General features: G+C 36.0%; 1 protein-coding gene across 5 annotated transcripts in view; it reads left to right on the forward strand.

Annotated features, from left to right (window-relative positions):
* The window catches only part of CSNK1G3 (casein kinase 1 gamma 3), a 75,448-nt gene that overhangs the window by 20,218 nt on the left and 34,201 nt on the right, over positions 1–21,029 (forward strand). For all 5 annotated transcript variants that reach the window (XM_058826915.1, XM_058826910.1, XM_058826913.1 and 2 more), the window contains exons 4-5: positions 2,407–2,447; positions 13,531–13,600. In XM_058826915.1, the coding sequence (XP_058682898.1) occupies positions 2,407–2,447; positions 13,531–13,600 (111 nt within the window). The remainder of the gene's footprint in view (positions 1–2,406; positions 2,448–13,530; positions 13,601–21,029) is intronic.

Here is a 21,029-nt window from a genome sequence, read left to right on the forward strand (position 1 = left end):
TATTCTGATGAAGAAGTACAGAGCTGATTAAAAATCAATATCTGATTATCTCATTTACTTGCAGCTGTTACAGTGAAATAATGTATTTTATTTTAAATACAATATTAAATTACTTAAGACTTACAGTTTCATAGTACTGACATAAACTAGAACAATTAAGTAAAAGAAATAGGAGGAAGATTATGGGGCAGTGTATTGTCCTGCAGCAGTCACCAGGACAAGTGCAGCCTTTCTCATTTTAATATCTGTGGGTTTTGCTTATATTCTACATATTTCAAATCCATATTTGTTGTTTTTTTATGAGGTAAGATGTTTTAAATGTAAATTACTGACAGCAAGAGTTAATATTGCTATTATAGATTCTGTTTTTTTTTATTTGCTTTGCTACAGTATCAAATTCTTAGAGTGCACTCTTTCTACAAAGATGTACACAAGCACTTTGTTTTTTATATACACTTCTGCAGATGGGAATATGTTTCCAACATGTGTCCTAAGGTTAGACCTGAGGGACTTAATGGAGGAATAAAGTTAGAGTGATGAAGTTGTGCCCAGAAGATAAAAATTCAGTTATGTATCAGGAGCTGTACTTTCACCTGAGAAGAAAGTGGTGGTCAGACTTCAGTAGTGGCTTGTGGATCAAATGGGAAATTGGCTGTCTGTAGAAAATTACTATCTGTGATGTTCAACCATTAGCTGGCAAAGGACTAAATTGGTTTGGACATTGAGGTGTTAATTTTAAGGCTCTTTGTAATAGTTAAATTAAACTGATATAGTTTAGATGAACAGATTAGGTAGTAAGAGAGAATTTGTTGCTGTTGCAAGTGATGCATCACTCAATACCTGTTGTGTATTTATGGACAGATCAACGGTGCTGTCATATATATGTGTCAGCTGTATTTTAAAGAGACAATTGTCCTGACTGGCCACCTGGAGAATTAGTGCTCCTTCTGATGCTACTTCAGAATAAGCATGTCATTACAGCTTTTGGAACTCAATATCCAGTTACTTCACTGTAACTGGATTTGTTACTCAGAGTAGGTGATGTATATATCTAAGAAATGGAATGAGCAGGGCTCCTGCAAGAGTTTCTGCTAGTGTTTTATAGGTTGTAATAACTTGCAAAGACACAGAAAGAACTTTAAACAAAGTACAGTTTTTATCAAAAATGTAACTCACATCATCATTGGATAAGAAATACTTAGGATTCTTGGGTATCCACTCCAGTCCCTACATAGGTCTTAGAGTACACTTCCTTTTGTGGGTCAGATTATGGCATGCTGCTCATATTCATTATGTGTTTGTTGTTGTGAAGTCCTCAGGTAATTTGATTTTTTTTGTGGAGTTGGTCCACTAAGAGATGCAAACTCTTAATCTTGTTTCGGCTTTACAAGAGTACTCTATTTTTTAGAAGGATCATTAGCACTTCAGTCTTTGACTGCTGGTGTAACTCACTCGGTCAAAGCATCGTCATGGGTTCAGTTCCTCTGTGGGACATTCACTTAAGAGTTGGACTCAGTGATCTTTGTGGGTCCCTTCCAAATCAGAATATTCTATGATTCTGTGCAACTGTCTTCACAGGGAACTTTTTAAATTTGGTCTATGCCTTTTCCCCATTTGATTTCTTTAACAAAACTGAGCTAAACATAGGAAATTCAGACCTGAGTAATACTACAGAGAAAAAAGGAGGATTATCATTAAGAATAATATACACTAAATGCATTTGAAGATTGTAAGGAAGCAAAAAGCGTTGGAAATGACAATTTATCCTGTATTTGCTATTTTTTAATTTTTCACCTCTAAAACTTGTTTAACATTTTAGTCATTGCATACAGTTCAGTGTGATGCTTATTGAAAAAGCTCATACCCAGTTACAGAATCCCTTTTAAAGCAGCAGATGCATTTCCAAGTGCTATAAGCCTATCAGGAATGTTGTTGTCTTGTCCTAACTTTTAGGTTATAAAATTTCATAATTGAGGAAAAAAAATAGTCCTCATTTAATTAATTAACTAGTCAATTCTAGTTTTAATTAATGGCTGATGTTTCAAAATTGTATGGTAATTTAAAAGTAAATTTCAAATAGTTTTCAGCAATAATTATGAAAATGTAGAATATCACATTCTGGTTATTGTGATTTACCGATTTTCAAACTTTTTTAGTACATAAAAATATCACAAACTTGGTGATATATATGAAACTCTCTGTGAAATTTCCATCTCTTACACCATTCAAGGAAAAATTGTTTTTAGAATAAAGTACTGGACTAATAAACCCACATTTCCTAAGTCTCTGCCAGAACACCTAGCACCTTAGATAAAAAATGTTTTGAAGACTTTCTTGATGTTTAAATGGCATTTACTGGAACAGAAAAGCCGTCGTCTCACATTCTTTTTTTATTCTTTTTTCAAGGAAAAAATTTATACACAAATGACTATGTGGCAATTAAGCTGGTAAGTTAATATTTTTTTAAAGGATTTGGGATGAGAAACTTAATCGGAGTTTTCCTTTCAGAAGTTAATGGTTTGATTTCTTTAATTGAAACCTTTAATATTTTTGTATGATTTCATTGAATTAGATAAAAGCAATTAGTGATAGATATAATTGTATAGTTTGGCCATATTGAGTAAAACTGATTTCTAGTTGTTGTCACTGTTTTCAAGGCTAAGTCTATGTTTCCAAAGTCAGTCATGGTTTAATGCTGCATCAATGATGTACTCTGCAGCAGTCATCGTTAGTAGATTCCTTTGTTGTCCAACAAGTAGAGGAACAACAAATTTACTGTGAATCTTAGTATCAGGTGACTAGAGGGAAACTCCAGAAATTCTTGAGATTGCATGTGTTTCAATGTCCAAACTCTTGCCCCCAAATAGTTTTCATCTCTAACTGCTGGTATTTACACATGACTTTGGTAGACATGTTTTATTTACAATGCTGTGTAATATGTTTACTTCTCTTGCAAACATGATAATTTTGGATATTGTGTTAATACATCATTGTTTGGCTTTTTCTCACTCATCACAGCTACTTTGGTGACATCATAATTTGCCTCTGGAGTTTTTTAATTTATTGGTAAATTACTGTTTTCAGAAGTTAAGTCCTTCATGATGAAATTAGCTTGGTTACTTTTTATCATTGAAGAACTTTTAGGACTCCAGTTAATTTCTTGTTGCTGCAGTAGCACAAAACTTTTTACATAGCATAGCATTGTTTCATAAAGTGAAAGGTAAACTGTGGGAACAAAAATGCATGGCTTTAGATAAGAAATCTGAAAAGCATTACAAATATAATAAACTCCTGAAAAATACTGGTATCACTCTCCTTGCTTTGAAAAATACTTATTTTGGGAGTAGTAAATTTTTTAAAACATGCAGATTATGGCTTGAGAGGGCAACATGGGATACAGTTCCAATTAGAGGAACTGTACCCAATACCCAAACAATAACCCAAAAAGAGGGTTATTGTGTGTTAAATCAGATTTACACTCATTTTGTTTTAACGTATCTTGAACTTACTCTGTATGTCTGGTGAAAGTTGAAAATAGTCTGAGATTTCTTCTAGTTAAAGGCTGTCTGCTACAAAGCACGTTTAGAAATATATTGCAAGATAGTGGGGTTTTTTTAAGTACTAGTTATTTGATCATGTAGAGAAAGAGAACTTTTTTATCTGTTTGCTTTTGGAAAAAGTGTTTTTATTACACATGCAACTTCCTAAGCTTGGCTACCACTTCAACCCATTTCAGCTGATGATACTGCTTCAACAGATCGTCAGATACTGATTCAACAGATGATACTGCTTGTTGGCAGCATTTATTTGTTTGGTTTCCAAATATCTCAATCATAGAGCTGTTTGTTCCCAGCTGAGTAAAAAGCTTGAAGTAACTTTATTGAGTAACTTAGTTTGAAGTCACTAAAGAACCAATATTGTTTAGTGTATCTATAAATTACAGCAAGTGATGAAAGAACTCTTAATTTCCATTTGTCCTCTGATATGAGTGGCATGAAAAGCTGTAGTATCTTTGCAAAGAAAAACAGATGAAGGAATCATAATGAAAATCAATGCTGGCGCTTGCATCATCAAAGTAAAATAAAAATACATTTATTAGCAGGTAGAGCTAGTGGATTCTTTTAATATGCTTCTCCCTCTTTTATTTCAGTACTTATTTCAGATACTTCTTTCCAGACTGGAAGTCACAAGATAAAGTCTGCTAAAAGCAGTTGCATCAAACTAGGATTTATTTGGATTTTGTATTTTTTCTGTTCTTCTGTTTGAGACAGTGCCAGGGCTTTTTTCTAGCTGTTATAGCTACAGTGGCATATCATCCTTTTCCTTTTTAAATGTAAGCTTTTGTTTTCTCTGGCACTTTTACTTTTGTGCTCTTAGAGCAGTCATTAGGTCTATTCTTAGTCCTTGTTTTGTTATTGTAAATGAGGCAGTCTTAACTTCCTCTCTGTTTTGCACCTGTTGTAGTTGAAGTTTAGCCTTCCTGAATGGCGTTACTTGAATTAAGTTTATGTTATAGTTTAAGCAATTACCCATGGCAGGTGTGGTTGTTGTAATCTGTCCTGCAGCATCCTAAAACTGTATTTGCATTCCTCATGGTAGCATTGTTGACCTACTGTTGTCTTGTGAGCAGCAAGACATCTTCTATGCCAAATGTTTTGTGTTAACCATATACTCTAGTGCAAGAGGACTGTGTGGGTTTCTCTCAAGTGCAGTGAATGGCTGTGTTTATACAGCAGCTTGCGGAAGTGCTTCTGATGCTAAAAGTAAGTGTTTCCTACAAGTGCTCTTTTGACTCAAACTTTTAAATTGTTTTGGATTAATATTTTCCTTGTGGATGAAATTATATAAGCATGTTCCTGTTATAGTGCTTAGGGCAACTTGAGAACTTGTGTAAAAAAATAACTTAAACAATTTTTGTGTGTGAGGTCTGAGGGTAGTACAACATATGCATTTTAAAGTATAATGTTTATATGTAAATGTATATTTATTTTGGTAAAACAGCTGCAGTTCCAGAATCTTCCTCTTAATTTTCCTTAGTTCATTATTTCCTGTTCTGCCTGGGGACATACTCCAGTGTGAGAGGTCAGAATGGACTTTTTAAAGAACTGTAATGAAACTCTTAAGAGCTGGTCTTTTACCGGTTTGATGCCGTGTAGTGGTGTTTGTATGTTTCTACTGGTCAAACTGATTTCTTGTGATTACGTGATTCTTTTGCAATAACTATTTGGTGTGTAAAGGCTCTACCTTTCCTGCTCACCTCTTCTTATTGTTAGATTTACTACTTATTTTACATGACCCTGTACTTGACTTAAACCTCCTATTCACTATTCAGCTTTTCTTTGTCCTGCATTCTTTTTCCCTTTCCCTTTAACATATTTCTTCGCTGTTCAAACTTACCTTCTCTGCAGATGGTTAACCACTACCAAAAGACTAGCTGAAGGAATTTCTGCTTGAGCATGTCATGAACCATCAGTAGGTGCCATGACATTCATTATAAATTCTCATCAGGATTCAGCAAAGACACTGGACATGCTTTAGGGAGCTCTTGTGCTTTTTTATGTGACCTTGTGTCCAACAACCACTCCACTGTTTATGCTTAAAAGGTGTTGGTTCACCAGCCCTTACATTTGAAGACTTTCACAAGTGCTGCGTAGCAAGCCTGTAATTTTCACAGTACACTTTAATAAACTCTCAACTCCATCAACACACTGCTCAAAGGTGCTGGCTCACAAACCACAACATTTCCACAGCTCATCACTCCCACAAATACACTTCAGTACAGAGTATAGAATAGAAAATTATATACATGATATAAATGGTAATAAACATAAATGATAGCCTCACAGAGTGAGGGATAGAGAAATAAAAGCAGAAAAGGAAGAGAACAAGGAATATCACCAGTCCTTCGATCCTTCCTTGGTCTCATAATGTGGGTGGTCTGGATGCGGAATTGTGACACAGTGAAAGAGGAAAGAGAGAGCAGGGGAGCCCAATCTGCTTCCTTTCATAGTTAACCTGGTGCAGCCTCTTATGTGAATAAGATTTTTGGTGCTGTTTTGTTCTTGGATGCATAGCCAGCCCTTGGATCCCTCCTTCAGGGAGTGAGTGCAGAGTGGGGAAGTGAGTAGAAGTGTCCAGGTGGGACAGGGAGTTGGCTCAGCACTGTGCTGCCCCACCTCAGTGAGACCCTCTCTTCCAATCACTGCATTCCTACCAGAACAGTCAGAATGTTTGAGACAAAACATGCTTATGCTAGGTCTGCCACACCACCCAGAGGCTCAAACATTCCTTACTATTGGTTGGGTGTATGGTTCATCTTTGGCTGTGGTGATCTTTGTGTATCGGACAGTTGGCTAGAAGAGGGAGGAAACAGAAGACAGTATGCAGCTAATTATAGTTGCAAATAAAGTCTGTGCTCATCATTAAAACCATAAATCCCACCAATATTACAATCCCCATTTGTGTAAAACATTTTCCCCACCCCATGATTTAAAAATGGAAGAAATCTGATGTCCAAGGCTTGATTCATCGAACCAGTTCTTTGGTTGCAGTGCTTGGAATTGTTCAGCAATCTGGTCAGCAGCTTCCTTCATCTTTGCTCAGGCATGTTCAGTTAAGTTGTAGCATTATGGATGGTGACAGAGCACTCCCCTTTGGTGAGGCTGAGCATGCCACGTAATGTTTGTTCAATAACAGGTGTGCTGATGGTGCATCCATCTCCAACGTGTTGTCAAATTGAACATTGATAGGACACAGGGAAGGAATTCAGATGCTGCATTTCCGTCTGGCATGGTATTCTAGTGTTAGGAGTAAGATTTTCCTCCAAGCAAAGCCCAAAAGGGCTGTATTCAATTCTTCAATTATGAGTCTTAGTAGGATTTAGGATAATTATTTGTGGCTCTGTGGCAGGCTAATTCCTGCCATCAGGTACTACACTGAAAAATGTATGGGGTGTTGGTCCTATTAAAATTCTAGCAAGTACAAGTATGTCTATTCAAAGTTCTAATAGCAAGTATGAGCCCTGTTTCAGGAGTGGTCTTCAAGTCGATTATTACAAGTAGTAAACATCACAGCAGACAAATTTACAGGCAACAGAAAGAATCTTAATTCCTTCCTGTGTGGAGCAGGGCTTGGCAAGGCAAAGCCTTTGGCTGTGAGGCCTCCATATTCTTACAAATTCTTGTTTTAACTCCCAAGCTAAGTTGGAGTCTTACTACAATAGTTCTTGTTTAACCGGATGAAGGTAAAAGGACACCTTGCTGAAACATCTTGGGTTGGTACAGGTTATAAAACAACAGCAACATGCAGTCAAAATGCCTGATGTTAACATCAGTAATTGCTTTGTCATAGTTCTTGTAGGAAAAGAAAAAGGAAAAATGCCTGGTGGTTGAAAAGGAGGTACTATATACTGGTGTGAACACAATGCTCTTTAGCATGGGCATTGGTAGCTATACGCAAATAGCTGCTGAAAGGCTTCTTAAAGAACTGCTCCAGTAGTGAAAAAATCTGCTAAAACTGATTGTCCTGGATGGTGCTTAAGTTTAATTTAATCTCTGTCTTTCCTTTTGTGAAAGATAAAATTGATTCCATTTCCCATGGCCCATTCCTGTACTGGAGCAGTAAAGTGACTGCCATTGTCTCACTGGGTTGAATTTGGCTTGGGTAAATACCTGAACCACTGCTTTAAAACTGTGCTGTTGCCTGTGCCTGGACTAACAGCTTCCAATTGGATTAGTCCAAACCTCCATATTTGAGGTGACTTCCTTCTCCATTTAACTTACCTTGCAATAACTTAGATATTTCGGTTACCATTGGCACTGTTTTGTAGCAGTTTGCTGACCCTGTCCATCATCTCTGGTTTCAGTTTTAACTAGTGATTCAGAATCCAGATTCTACATCTTGCAATTCTTCATGAAAGATGCACTCATACACATCTTGAAGCTGTGCCTGAGGCCTGCTAATATAACAGCAAACAGCCCCTCTGCCTCCTGCCTTTTTTTCCTGATTGCTCTCAGTAGCAAGCAGCTCCATCTCCTGAGGCCTGCTCTCCTTCTCCTGGAAACCTAAACTCCTTGACCAATAGGCAGCCCACTGGACGAGGGACCAGGACTCATAGGGATCATTTCACTGTATGAAAACTTCAGATTCTCAGTATCCCTTGGCCTCCTCTTCTGCAGCTTCTTCTCTACAGCAACCTCTGCCTACACTTCTGTCTTTACTATAGCCACTTCTCTGGCTTCAGCCTCTTCCACAGCTGCCTTTGTCTCCTTGCCCAACACTCTTGTGGTTCTCTCCTTCTCCTCATCCTCATCCCTCACTACTTTTGATTCCTTTACTAGGTGAATCACACTCTTTCTAAAAAGAAAACATCACTCTGTTTCTAAAATTCTGGCAGTCTAATCTTGCCTCTTCATTTCACATATTTGTTCCTTGTCTGAGCACTCGTGTAAGTCCTTGTAGTCCCAGGGACAGCTTCTCATCCCTACCATGGTACCCAACATACCTCTCAGTATTTTCTCGTGCTCTGTAGCCTTGCAGAGCTCAAGATGTGGTAATTGGGTGGGGTCTCTTTCTATATTCAGCAAGGATTCCAATTTTGCTCTTTCATTTTTCTCTCTCTATTCAGACATCTCTGTAAGTGGTCAGAGAAATCTCATGGATGTTTTTATAAGGACTCAACCAAGACTTCCAAATGTTCTTGCAAATGTTTTGCAACCAAATTTTGTAGTAATTTGTCTCTCTTTTATCTAAACATTTCAGTAAAAAAAAAAAGTCTGTCTCATCTTGCTCTCTGTATGAACATTGTTGTAAAAAGTCAAACAAATTTTGTAGAAATACCTCTCTCTTTTTGCTCTCTATCTAGGTATTTTAGTAAGGAGTCATTAATCTTTTTATCCCTTTGGGTTTCCATCAGCATGACACTCAGTGCTCCACGTATGAAGATGAGTATATTCCCATAATGGGAAAGGGATCCATGCTTGGCATTTCCTGGGCTGTCATGTCCTGCTTCTCCCTGTTCCTGACCCATCCTGTACCCCAGTCAGAGAAGGAGATATCTGAGCCCATCCGAGCTAAAAATAGCTCAAGAGCTGTTCAGTCCCTCCCAGTCTCATAAGAGTCCTTTCTGTGATTCCAGTTTGTTACAAGCCATTGGTAGGAGTGTGATGTTTGTTGTAAATTCTTACCAGTCTAATGAAGCTGCCAGACCACATGGCTGGGGAGCTCTTGTGCTTTATTGTACAGTTGCTATAACTGGCAACCCCCACTATTAGACTCAAAAGGTGTTGGCCAACAAGCCCTTCATTTTGTACAGTGGGAGGAAAAATATGACAGTCGTGCTTTGCCCAGGTGGGAAAAAAGAGAAAGAAGATGTTCAGCATCTGTTGATTCCTGCAGTTGGTCCTGCTGCATGGATGGTCCAGAGCTGGAAAGATAAGAAAAAAGTGGGCGAGGGGCCCAATGTGCTTCCTTTTGTAGTTGACCTGGTGCAGCCTCTTATGTGAATGAGACTTTTCATGCTATTTTGTTTGCACATCCACAGGCAGCCCTTCGAGCCTTTCTCTGGGAAATCGGTCTGGGGGGAGGGACTAAGCAGGAGGAGGAGTCTGGCTCAGAACAGTGCGACTTCATCTCAATGGGACCCTTTTGTTTTGATCACACTTTTCCTGTCATAACAGTCAGAATATTTGAGACAAAACATACTTACGTGTATTACTCCACAGGACTGCTTTTGGAAATACATCAATTTTTCTTTTTTTGGGTGAAAGATAGGAAGTTACAAAGTAGTCTTGACTGCCTTTTAAACTGTAAGCTTTAATTCACTGATTTCACTAGTCCACTCTTAAGATTTAAATTGCTAAAATTATAAGTTAGGGATATGTATGGAAAGAAGGTTGCGTTTCATTTCAAGGTTGTAATGGTTTTTCTCTGTTTTTTGTTTTTAAGGAATAAATCATTAAAGGTGGTCTAGAGACACACCTTTCCAGAATCCTTCTAGAATATATAGTAAATCCAAATCAAGTGTAAGTCTGTTTAATGGACTTGGTCTTTTCCTGTAAAAAGAGCCTGCTACCTCTTAAATAATTTTTTTCCTGAAAATGGCTTTTGTTTGCCATTGCTTACAAATCAGTAAAGTGGACACAGAACATAAACTGAGATTAATTCTCACTGAATTACTGAAACCATGAAAAGTAGGTAATAGCTGAATGTTTATATTGTGCTTTGGGTTATTAGACTTCTTGAACATTTCTAACCTTACAGTTCAAGTAAACTGCTTTTTCAAAGCCCCTTTGACAGGAAGTAACTGTAAGAAAATCAAATAGTATTTTATTCCATATATTTGGGACAAAAATAATTGTGAAAAGAATTCATAATGAACTTGAGACAGATTTCACATTTCAGGTGTCTTTATTGTTTGAATGTATAAGCATGCCATAGAAGAAAAAAGGGGGGTAAAAACCTCTCTGATAAACTAAAGAGTAGTTGTTTCTGTTGCTCAGGTGACTGCGGCTCAGTAAGCTGCACACTAGGTCTTTGATGGCAGCAAAAGACCCATGTTCCTCATTTAAAGAGAAATGATCTTTTGCATGGAAAATAATTTGTCTGTTTTAATAATAAAGCTTTGAAATAATTAGATGTGAATATAGAAGCAGTGTAGGGAGGGTTGTATACTGAACTTTGCCGATTCCAGAACAATTCTTATAGGATGCCTCTGTGAAGACCTGGGCTTAATTAAGTAAGGAAAATACACTAGTTTATTTTGGTAAGAGGAGAAGTTGGCTTCAGTGCACTCTGGGATTAACATGATGTTTGAACAATTATATATTCTTAGGCTTATTTTCAGATGGTGAAATGTATCAAAACACTAGTGAAACCAAAGAACTATGAATTGCCATTTCTTTTTTTATTACTTAATTTTCTTTTTAGACTTGTAGATACAGTAGTGTATTCTTCACTCTTAAGTTATGGTGAAAGATTACATTTAACATTCTTTTATCTTGATTTATCTTTTTATGTACAGTTATTGCATACTGCAGAGTGGGATGTACAGAAATAAAATAATTGTACGTGAAACTGTTATTGTGCTTGCCCTTTTACAACTTTGGTTGAACAAGATGATGTGTTCCCTTTGCATATTTGGAATGACAGGAAAATATCTAAGCCTTCTTACAAAAATAAGGCAATTCTTAAAGGCTGTCATTCTTTAAATGAACTACAAGCACATGCTTTTTTCACTTTTACTGGAGAGGATAAAAGTGTTTAATTGTCTCTCTGCTCAACAAGATTAAGCTTCAGTCTTTGGCTCTGTGTTCAGCAGATGTGTTTGTCTGTTTAAGAACATTGCCTTCTGGATATTTATCGGGACTGTTTTCTGCTGATGGCTGGGACAAGCAGCATTCATGAAAAAGAGGGTGTGTGTGTCAGAAGTTATTTCTTTTACCTAGATTTTTTTAAAAAATCTATTCCTGTAAATTTAATACATACAAGCTGGTTTTGTCCTTTTAATGGGACAATGTTACAACCATGAGGGGTTAAGTTGTTAATGTACCATCAATTGAGACAAAACTGTATAATTGAACAAGATTAAACTTCCTATAAGTCAGTGTCTTGTGTTATTATAAGCAGCAGACATGCAGAGTTTTGTGGACTAAAATATTTTTTTCTTAGCTGGGAGAATCATAAGTTTTAATTAGGCATTATGGAGAGTGTGTGGTGTATTTTGTAACTAACAGACTTGTATACAAGCAAACTAATCGCTAAATTTGTGTTGTTTCCTAAAAAGTTAAAATATTTCAAATGTTTTATAGTGGGTTTCCTCATACCCTAGAAAAGGTAGTACTCAGAAAGCTGAGTACTAAAGGCTGACAGTTGTGCTGATTTGCTTTGATTCATGTTTATAGTAAAGTCTTATTTAGGGAATATCTCTCTTGAATAATTGACCATAAATTTAACGTGTCCTTCTCATAAACTCTAGCTAGACCTTTGGTGGCCCAGTTAGTCTTACTAAGTAATTGATTTTTTGAATAATAAACACTTGCTTATTTTAGAAAATTCTTGCTCACTTCTTTGCAAAGAATACAATATTCAGTTATGTTTGTTGCTCTGGAGTATAAAAAACATACAGTAAATTCTACTTGTTTTTTGCAGAAACTGTTACATTAGTCCCTCTTTACTTTTAGGCTTCCACCATTGGCATCCTGGTAAGATCAAATGCATAAATGTACATTGTCAGGAGCTTTGACAGCAATTGGAAGAAACTAAGTTTTGGGGGAAGATGGGTTGAGGAAGAAGACTAAATTTCTCATTTTTGCACATTGGCTCATAGTTTTTATGCCCTGAATGTGAGACTGAGAAACAACACAGGTTTATAAACTTGTAGCTTCTGAAAATGATGGTGTGAGGAAAAAGATGAGCGCTTTGCCCAAGATTTTCCTGAAAATTGATGTTCAGCAGTATTGCTGATAACTGTATTAACAGTTACTTACTATATGCTGCAGTTCTGGTAGTAACAGTGTCACTGATGCATTGGAAGATCACAGAAGCAATTAGGCTGGAATAGACTTCAAAGAGCATTGAGCACAACCTCTGACAGAAGACCACCGTGACAGTATGTCACTCAGTGCTGTGGCCAGTCTTTCCTTAAACACCTCCAGGGATGGTGACTCCACCACCTCCCTGAGCAGTCCATTCCAATGTCTTAACACCCTTTCTGTGAAGAAATTCCTCCTAATGTCCAACCTAAACCTCCCCTGGTGGAGCTTAATCTTAAGATCATGTTACATATCATAAGAAACAAGGAGTATCTTCTAAAAGAAATTACTTCAAGAATCTTGTGCTAAAGAATCTTTTCAAAGGGTGATATTCAAGAAGTTTGGGTTTCCATTTAGGCTGCACATGTGTTCCTCTACTTAATCTCATGTCACTTCATTTCATCCTGTGAGACCCTGACACACTGGCATGTTGAACACAGAAATAAGATTTCCTTAATGTGCATAAACTATGAACTTATTCTGGGGCTTTTTTTTGCTAGTTTTGGATTTATAGTTTGAAATGGTGATACTTGATTTCTGCTAAGCTGTTACTATTTGGTGGAAGGATTTGGTATTTTTTGTTAAGATTCTAGGATGAGACTTCACCCTTAAAAAGATATATCTATTGAGTATTAGGTATTTGGAAGTTCTTTTCAATCTGTTAAGCTGCATATTAATGCCACTTTCTGAGAAATGTTGGACATTCCTTCCACATGCTTTGGAGAAATGAACTAATTTTTAGCTATTCCATTGTGTGTCTTTTATTTGCTTTGCCTGTTGAATTCTGGTCCAGTGGAGCAATACAAGATGTAAATATCCCTATAAGCACTAGTCTCACCTGAGAAAGTTTAGTTTTCTTTGTTTCTTAATTGCCAGTCATTTCAGAAGAAACATTCAAACTCTGTGTGGCTTGGAAGCAGTAGGGCTAGTTTGGCTGGTAATAGGTTAGTGTATTAGTTTTTAGGCTTTGTTTTAAATGTTGTTTTTGTTTTTAAATCAGGAGCCAATGAAGTCGAGAGCACCACAGCTACATTTGGAATACAGATTCTACAAGCAGCTAGGATCTGGAGGTAAAAAGCAGTGTAATGCATTTTACTATGATGTAATCCAGGGTCAATTCTTGGCTGAAGTTTTTGGGTTTAGAGGTACAAATCTATTTAATAAAGTGTTCCTAAATATTTAAGGCAGAAAAAAGCCCCAGGAGTTAGTGGATTAATGTATAAATTCCAGTATTCTAACTTTTTTTTTTCCTACTCTGTAAAGTGTATCTATGAAGTCCTCACTGTTTAATAAATCCTGCCTATCACAGCATTTGTCTGCATCCAGGTATACCTTAAACTAAGTAACCTTAGACTATTCCCGATACAACTCTTTGAAAAAATACTGTAGATCTCCAAACTGCTAATCTACTAATCATGTATTTTGAGTTAAAGCTGATGTGATATTTGAATAGCTTCAGTTTTACTTTACTTAATAGATTCAGTTTTACTTCACTTAACTTTTATTGATACAGTATGTATTGCTGCTTAGTAGTTTTAAACCTCTTAAATACCTCTAGGAAAAGTTTAAATGCAGTTTAATATTTGAATTTCTGATTTCACTCCCCTTGGTGCTTTTATGCCCAGAAGTACTTTTACGGTGGTCGCATGAATGATCCAGTTGTCAGATTTTGTTTTTATAGGTGAGCAATACCTAAAACTTTTCACATATTTTTGTGCCTTTCACAAAACTGCATATAATCAGCTAGGAAGATGTGAAGTGTCTTACCTTAGTGAGTACAGATTTTTCTAAATCAGCTATAACTTAGGAAACAGAAATCTTTTGACATCTTTTCATTGAAATTATTCCTAGAGTAGGTCATGTAATTAGCTAGTTTTCCTATTTTTTACTAATGTAGAAGTTTATTTTATGAGCAGACTACTAGCAGTGGTTTTCTACATGTGTGTTCAGGGGCTTTTTAACAAAGGAGCCTGGAATTTGCAACAGTGATTTTAGTTCTGCTTAAACTAGAATAAAATTCTACTTACTATGAAAAGTTATCTCCAAAAAGAAATACACAGTGAACATACCCATACCACTTTGATTTTGTTACCTTGAATATGTGTGTGTTATGATGAATGTTAATACTTCTTAATTACTATTTTCACCTTTTTCCTTAAAATTAAGGATTATATTCTCATTGCTGCACTGACTGGATAGTGTTTCTCAAGTAGCTTGCAAAATTTTATGCTAGACTTTTAAGGACTATATCTGGTGAAGCAAAGTTTCTAATATGTTCAATTAATACAGACTCTTTTTTGCCTGCTGTACTATGAATGCTTTGCAGCTAGGAATTTTAGAGATTACTTTTGACAAAACACAACATTTCAATTTTTTTTCATAGATGGAAATTACGGTTCTAGATAGATAGTCAAAATCTTGAGTCTATATGCTTGTTGTTTGGAGAAAGAGTATGATGTATGGGTGGTTTTTTTTTTTAAGTAGTTATAAATTGTCAGCTTACCATACACTAGCATTGTGCAGTAGCTGATGAGTAGAAAGCTGAGATCTTAAGTGATTAACTCATGGGACACGACAAACTGCACGTTAGCTACATTACCTGTCTGTGAATATAGAGGTGTAACCATCTTGAATTGCAAAGGAGTTGTCTAGAGGAGGTAAGAATAAAGCTATAATTTCTAGTTCAGACTTCAGAAATTAGGCAGTGCTTCTCAGAGGTAGGAACCCTTATATAGTATTATATATATAATACTTATAGGAGTATTTCCTGGGAAAATGTTTTAGTGAATGTAACTATGTTTACTTTTTTATTTACTGAGTAAGACTGGGAACTGTGTTTAGTGTAAGAACATAGTCAAGTCAAAGTTACTCTGCTTTGCTTCAGATATCATTCCATCTTCTTAACCCTATTTTCTGGTTGCAACAACTTTTATCTCTTATTCTGATGCCTTGTTAAAGTACTGAAAGGGAGAATCACCTCCCTGTTTTTATTCATGAAGATGAGATGACCTTTAGGGTGAAAAAGCAAAGATAGAGCTGGTGACTTACTAAGCATCATCAATATTTATGAAGAACTTCGTTATAGACCTCCTTTGTTTTTGCAGTAACCTGCTTTTATTCAAAAGCGAAAGCCTCTCCCAGCACAGAGCCTTGAAAGCTCCTTTGTGAGCCTTTGTCAGGCAGTCTACTTGAGGCTTATTTTAATGGTTTTTGTGGCAAAGGCTCATTATGAAGAAAGTAATTTTCTTGTTCCTGTCTACATAGAAGTTAAAAATGATTGTTGATTCCTTATCTTCTGGCAGCAATCTCTTTTTCTGTATTTTTAGGAGTTGGGCCCTCAAGCTGAGGAAGTTACGCAGCCTGTGATTTCTAGAAAAATAGTTGCAGCATTTTGTAGTTTGTGTTCTGATGTAATCTGTGGTAATTGGTTGTAGTTTACTGATTTTTCATGACATACTGTCAAGCATAGATTTAAGTAATTTTGTCTCATGAACAGTTGAAAGCATAGTGTTGGAAAGTTGATCTACCAAGTGATAAATTCAGAAAACAAGTATGTAAACCTCCCATGTAGAACAGGAGATAGTAGAAAAAAACTTACACCAGCTCTATCCATATGGACAGTGTTGCTTTATGGGCAGTGGTTGTACTTTGATCAGAGAGAGAATAGATTGAAGGAACTGATCATCAGTATGCAAGTTGCAGAAAGTTCTGTCACAGGAGATACAAAAATAGCTGCCATTGCTGGAAGACATTTGAAATACAGTAATTGTGAAGATAGGAGGTTTCTCTCATACACAATTATGCACTGTGCTAGGAGTTACAGCTGTCTGAAGCTTTCCATCTTTAAAGTTTCTAAAAATCCACAATTGCAGGTTTTCTTAGGATGAAGTAGTCTTTTCTTTAGCTGTTTTTGTGTATTCGCATGAACTTGTAGTAATTTGGCCGATAGCTTTATAAATGTGTGGGCTATGTATTTTGCATTTAATTGTACTAAATTGCAGTTGCCCTTGTTCCCCTCACGTGTACATGTACACTTGTGTGTTTATAGGAAGTGACTACTAAACTATGGTTTCAGAAGCAATTGGTGAAAAGGGAGTTGTCCTTCCAGTACTTCTTCCCAATCTTGTCAGCAGAGCCATTATTTTCTATAAAACCCCTTGATTTTCACAAATATGGACAACAAAATCCACAGAATTTGTAGCATAAACTTACACTTAGTGTGAAATAACCTGCAGCTTAAGGGATAAAATTCCTGTAGGTCCTGTGAAATCCCACTTAACTTGGAGATGGCAGGAGGAGGAGGGAGAGGCATTAGCATATGAATGAATACGTCTAAAACAAAGTTAGGTTATTTTCTGGCAATATGTCCTGAAAGCAGGTAAAGAAAACGTTATTGCAATTTCAGATTATTTCACTTTCAAACCCTTTTTAACAGAGCATCTTTGTACTTCCTCTGATTCTTGTAGGCATCCTTGATGAAAAGAGTAGCATTTTGAAATTGTATGTTTTCATGGTATTTCCTTATCTGCAGCCAGTATTTGTCTACGAAGTCTATTTATTTATCTTTATAATATCCCTTTTTCTTGCTTTTCTAATGACCTTATAGCTTGGTTTTTTTTAAAAATATATATTTGTATTATTAATCTCTGTGCTAAGTCATGCTGTTTTGTGTCTTGAATGCCATGAAGATGGAAGACATTCTTAACAGAACAAAAGATCAGAGGTTCTTTTATAGTTCTGCTCACGGAGAGAACAAAGAAAAAATAGGCATGAAATATGATAGATGTTTTTATGCACAAGACTTTGGAACTGAGAGTATTAATTCTTTGTATTTAAGAAAAAGTGGTTTTGTCTTGCCTGAATAAGAATTAACATTTCAAAACCATATTCCTTTGGAGACGATCTGCTCATAAAGAATGCCTAACTGTAACTTTACTCTTAAATACGCTCTTTGAAATGTCTATGAATGTGCAGCAACATGTAGGTGTAAGTCAGGAAAAAAATGTGAAGAATCTTTCTGAAAGAGAAAATACTTTCAGTGCTTTTGGGCTTTTTGAAATGTTTTCAGTTTTTTAAGGAAATGGACCTCTAACTTATTAAAAGCAAGTTTTAAAATTAGTTCGAAGATGTGGGTTATTTTAGTCTCATTATTATTTCATTTATGTTTTATATCTAAATAAAGATTTTTATGAAATTGTTTTCACTTTTCTGTGATAATTTTGTCATTAAGTAACTATGAGCATATTTTTGTCCAGAAGTTTGAGATCATTAGTCAGTATGCAGAAGTTTCTAGTCAATTGAATGAGGAGCATATGGATGGAATCTAGAATATCTTTGTTTAATGTGTATTTTCCTAATATGCAAGTATAAGAAGAACTGCAATACGATCATAAGTGTAGTACTCCAAATAAAATGATTGCTGAATTATTACCTGAAATTGCACTGAGGCTTTTGGAATTAGTAGAAAACGGCTTTGAATTTTTTATTGATTTTTGAATTCATCTTTCATGCTATCAGCCTTTCTTTGCATGATTAGAAGATAAGGTGTAGGTGTATTTCATGCACTATGCTGTAATTTAAGTGACAGATAGGTATTTAAAGTATGATTCAGTTATCTTTTGCGGAATGGAGTCTGTAAATGAGAGAAGTCATGTGTTATGTGTTGAAGAGTGTAAAACATATTCAGCTTTCCTTGTCTAATTTTTCTAACCTCTCTTAGTAAATGGGGTCATTATAATGACTGGGAGCCTTTGCAAGTGAATGTGAACTCTTTTGTTCTTACTTACCTGACAAGTGGACCAGAAGAATGGCAAGCAGCTTCTGCTGCTTGAAGTGGCTTGGTAGAACCCCTGTTTGTAATGCTGTTGTTAGTGGAACAGGCTTACTTAAAACAGTTCTTGTTTATAGCAGGGAGGGGTATCTATTATTAGAGTTTATTTTTTTCATGTGAGGTAATTTTTGAGGTCACAGATCTAAAAACAGGTTCAGCAGTGGATTATCATACTAGTGAAACTGCTGTATTAATATTTCCAATAAGGCAGATGCTCAGTATTGTGAATTGGGTTTTATTTTTCTTAACTTTTGTACATCTGTTATTTTAGCTGAAATCTAGTTAACACTTCCATGTGAAAAACTGGAAGCCAAACACTTTTCTTACAAGGTGACTACTATTGACCAGCCAATGTATAGGATATATTTGTCTGCAATGGAAAAAGGTGTTGTATTTAAGAAGGTCACGGCCATTGTGAAATGAGTGCTAAGTATTGCATTCTGTACCTGAATCATTGTGATTGGTACCAACATTCATGTGATGTGCTCTGTATTGCTATCTAAAAATACAGTTTTCGGTTTTGAGAGCATGGGAACCTGAGCCTGCCTTTGACACAAGGGAATCATAGTACTTGGACAGCTGTATTGACACAGTTACTGTTGGATCAGCGATTCAGGAAGATTTCAGTGTGGACATAATGTGGATTTGGAAGATACAGAAACATTACCGTACAGTAAATGGAGTCTGCTCACCATTTTCTAGTCAAACTCAGTAGAATATTTATTTTTAGCATTTAGAGCATGTCAGGATTTGCCAGATTGATAATTACATTTTGGTTTGGGAACATAGCAAAGTGAGTTTGAAATACTTTGAATTTCTTTTTTGAGGGGGCAGAGTACCTTAAGGCAAGAACACCTCTTTGTTATGAGGTACCTTATAGACCTATATACCTATAGTTTAATGTGGGCTAGTAGGTTAGACAGTGCTGTTTATAGTTTGCTATTTTGTGTTGGAAATGTATTTGATGAGCTGAAGGCCAAGAATGAGATTCGGTACTTCCATGTTTAATGTTTTTTCCTCTAGGTAAAGACAAAATTACTTCAGATGAGAAAATGTTTCTTCATTTGATTTCAATTCAGGCCAGCTTTATCTGGGGTGTGTGAGATATGAGTGTTCAGTGACAGCTATTAATTTTTTTTTGTACAACTCTATTCAGGGTGTGGAATCCATGAAGCAGATTTCACCAGTGAAAGACCAACTATCTTTTGTATTTAAGATAATTACAGGCGATTTTCACTGTCACTGTGAAACACCAGGAGAAGGCAGTGGGATCTCAGATTGCTAGTGATACCCTCTCTAGTTCATCCTCTGGGCCATAGCCACTTTGCCTTCCACTTTAGCCTCTGCGAGAAAAGGCAGCCCAACATGATTTCATTGCGGTGTATCAGCATCTGCTATAATTCTTCCCAAGACAAAAATTTCAGTATAATAATTTCTTAATTTCTTTCTCAGTGGGTAGACTGTAACGTACTTTACTAGATTCATATTCCATCATACTATGAGGAAGTGTCTCAATAACAAGTCTCCTTGAGTGTGGTGCTAGAAACAAAGCACTATAGCTAGATTATTGTGTCAGGTGATTATTTTTATATATCGATCTTCTAGAAACAATTTAAAATAACTTACCTCATTCTGTATTTTTCAAAATACTTTGGGATTGATGTCTTGCTGCTATTACAGGATAAACATTATGAAAGCTACAAAGGTTTGAAGTGAGTTTGAAAAGAAGATTTTATGAGAATACTCAAATGTGACTTGTGCAGCTATATTATTGAATGTTCCCACTACTTCATTAAATCAGCAATACTTTAGTGGAGCTTCAGATTTTAGAGTAGTCTTTAATTTCTAAAACAAGGGTGTTATGTTTCTTATGATCAAGGACAATGTATATTGAAGACAGAATGTCTAGCTGTAAGCTACAGAGTTAGCAAGTAAGTTCAGGGTAGTCATAGTTTACATATCTAAATAATATCAGTTCTTACAGGTATGTTGGAGTTGTCTCAATTCATATCTTTTCCATACATCTTGGTAGCCATCATTCAGTATAAATACAAAGTGAGTTTTATTAGTAACTTCATATGAATATTGCCTTGAACTATACTTCTAGGTAGTTAGCTGAGAATTTGCTCTTAAACTGATGGCTGTATCTTTAATTTTCTTTAGTCACGCTGTCCTGCTTTATTACTTCTCTTCTAATTTGACTGGCATTATTATGCTGGAGAATAAACAACAAGCAGTTAGTTGAAGTGGCTGGTAATCACAATTAAGTTAAAAAACCCAACCAACCAAAATAAAGCTCTAAGCTTAATTTAAGAATGTAGTGTTAAACTGAATCAAATATCGAATCTCTTGACTGAAGAGGAATCTGTTCATAGACGCTGTTAATCTGTGTGGTGATGACTGTTGCAGTTGTGGTGTGTGTTGTTTGGGGACTCAGTCTCCACAGTTTTGAGTTTTTGCTGCTGATATGCTTCCTTTAATAAGAAGGTTGAACTGCTCCATTCTTAATGTGAATATGCTAATATTTATGTTTATGTGAATAAACAGTGAAGATAATACCTAATTTATTTTTTAAGTGTAGTCCAACAAAAATTATAAGTATGTTGCTGGAAGTTTTTCTTGTTTTATGCCAATCCTTTTCTAGCATGTAGCTTAAGGACACATACACG

Source organism: Poecile atricapillus, chromosome Z (assembly GCF_030490865.1).
Source record: "Poecile atricapillus isolate bPoeAtr1 chromosome Z, bPoeAtr1.hap1, whole genome shotgun sequence".
NCBI lineage: Eukaryota > Metazoa > Chordata > Aves > Passeriformes > Paridae > Poecile > Poecile atricapillus.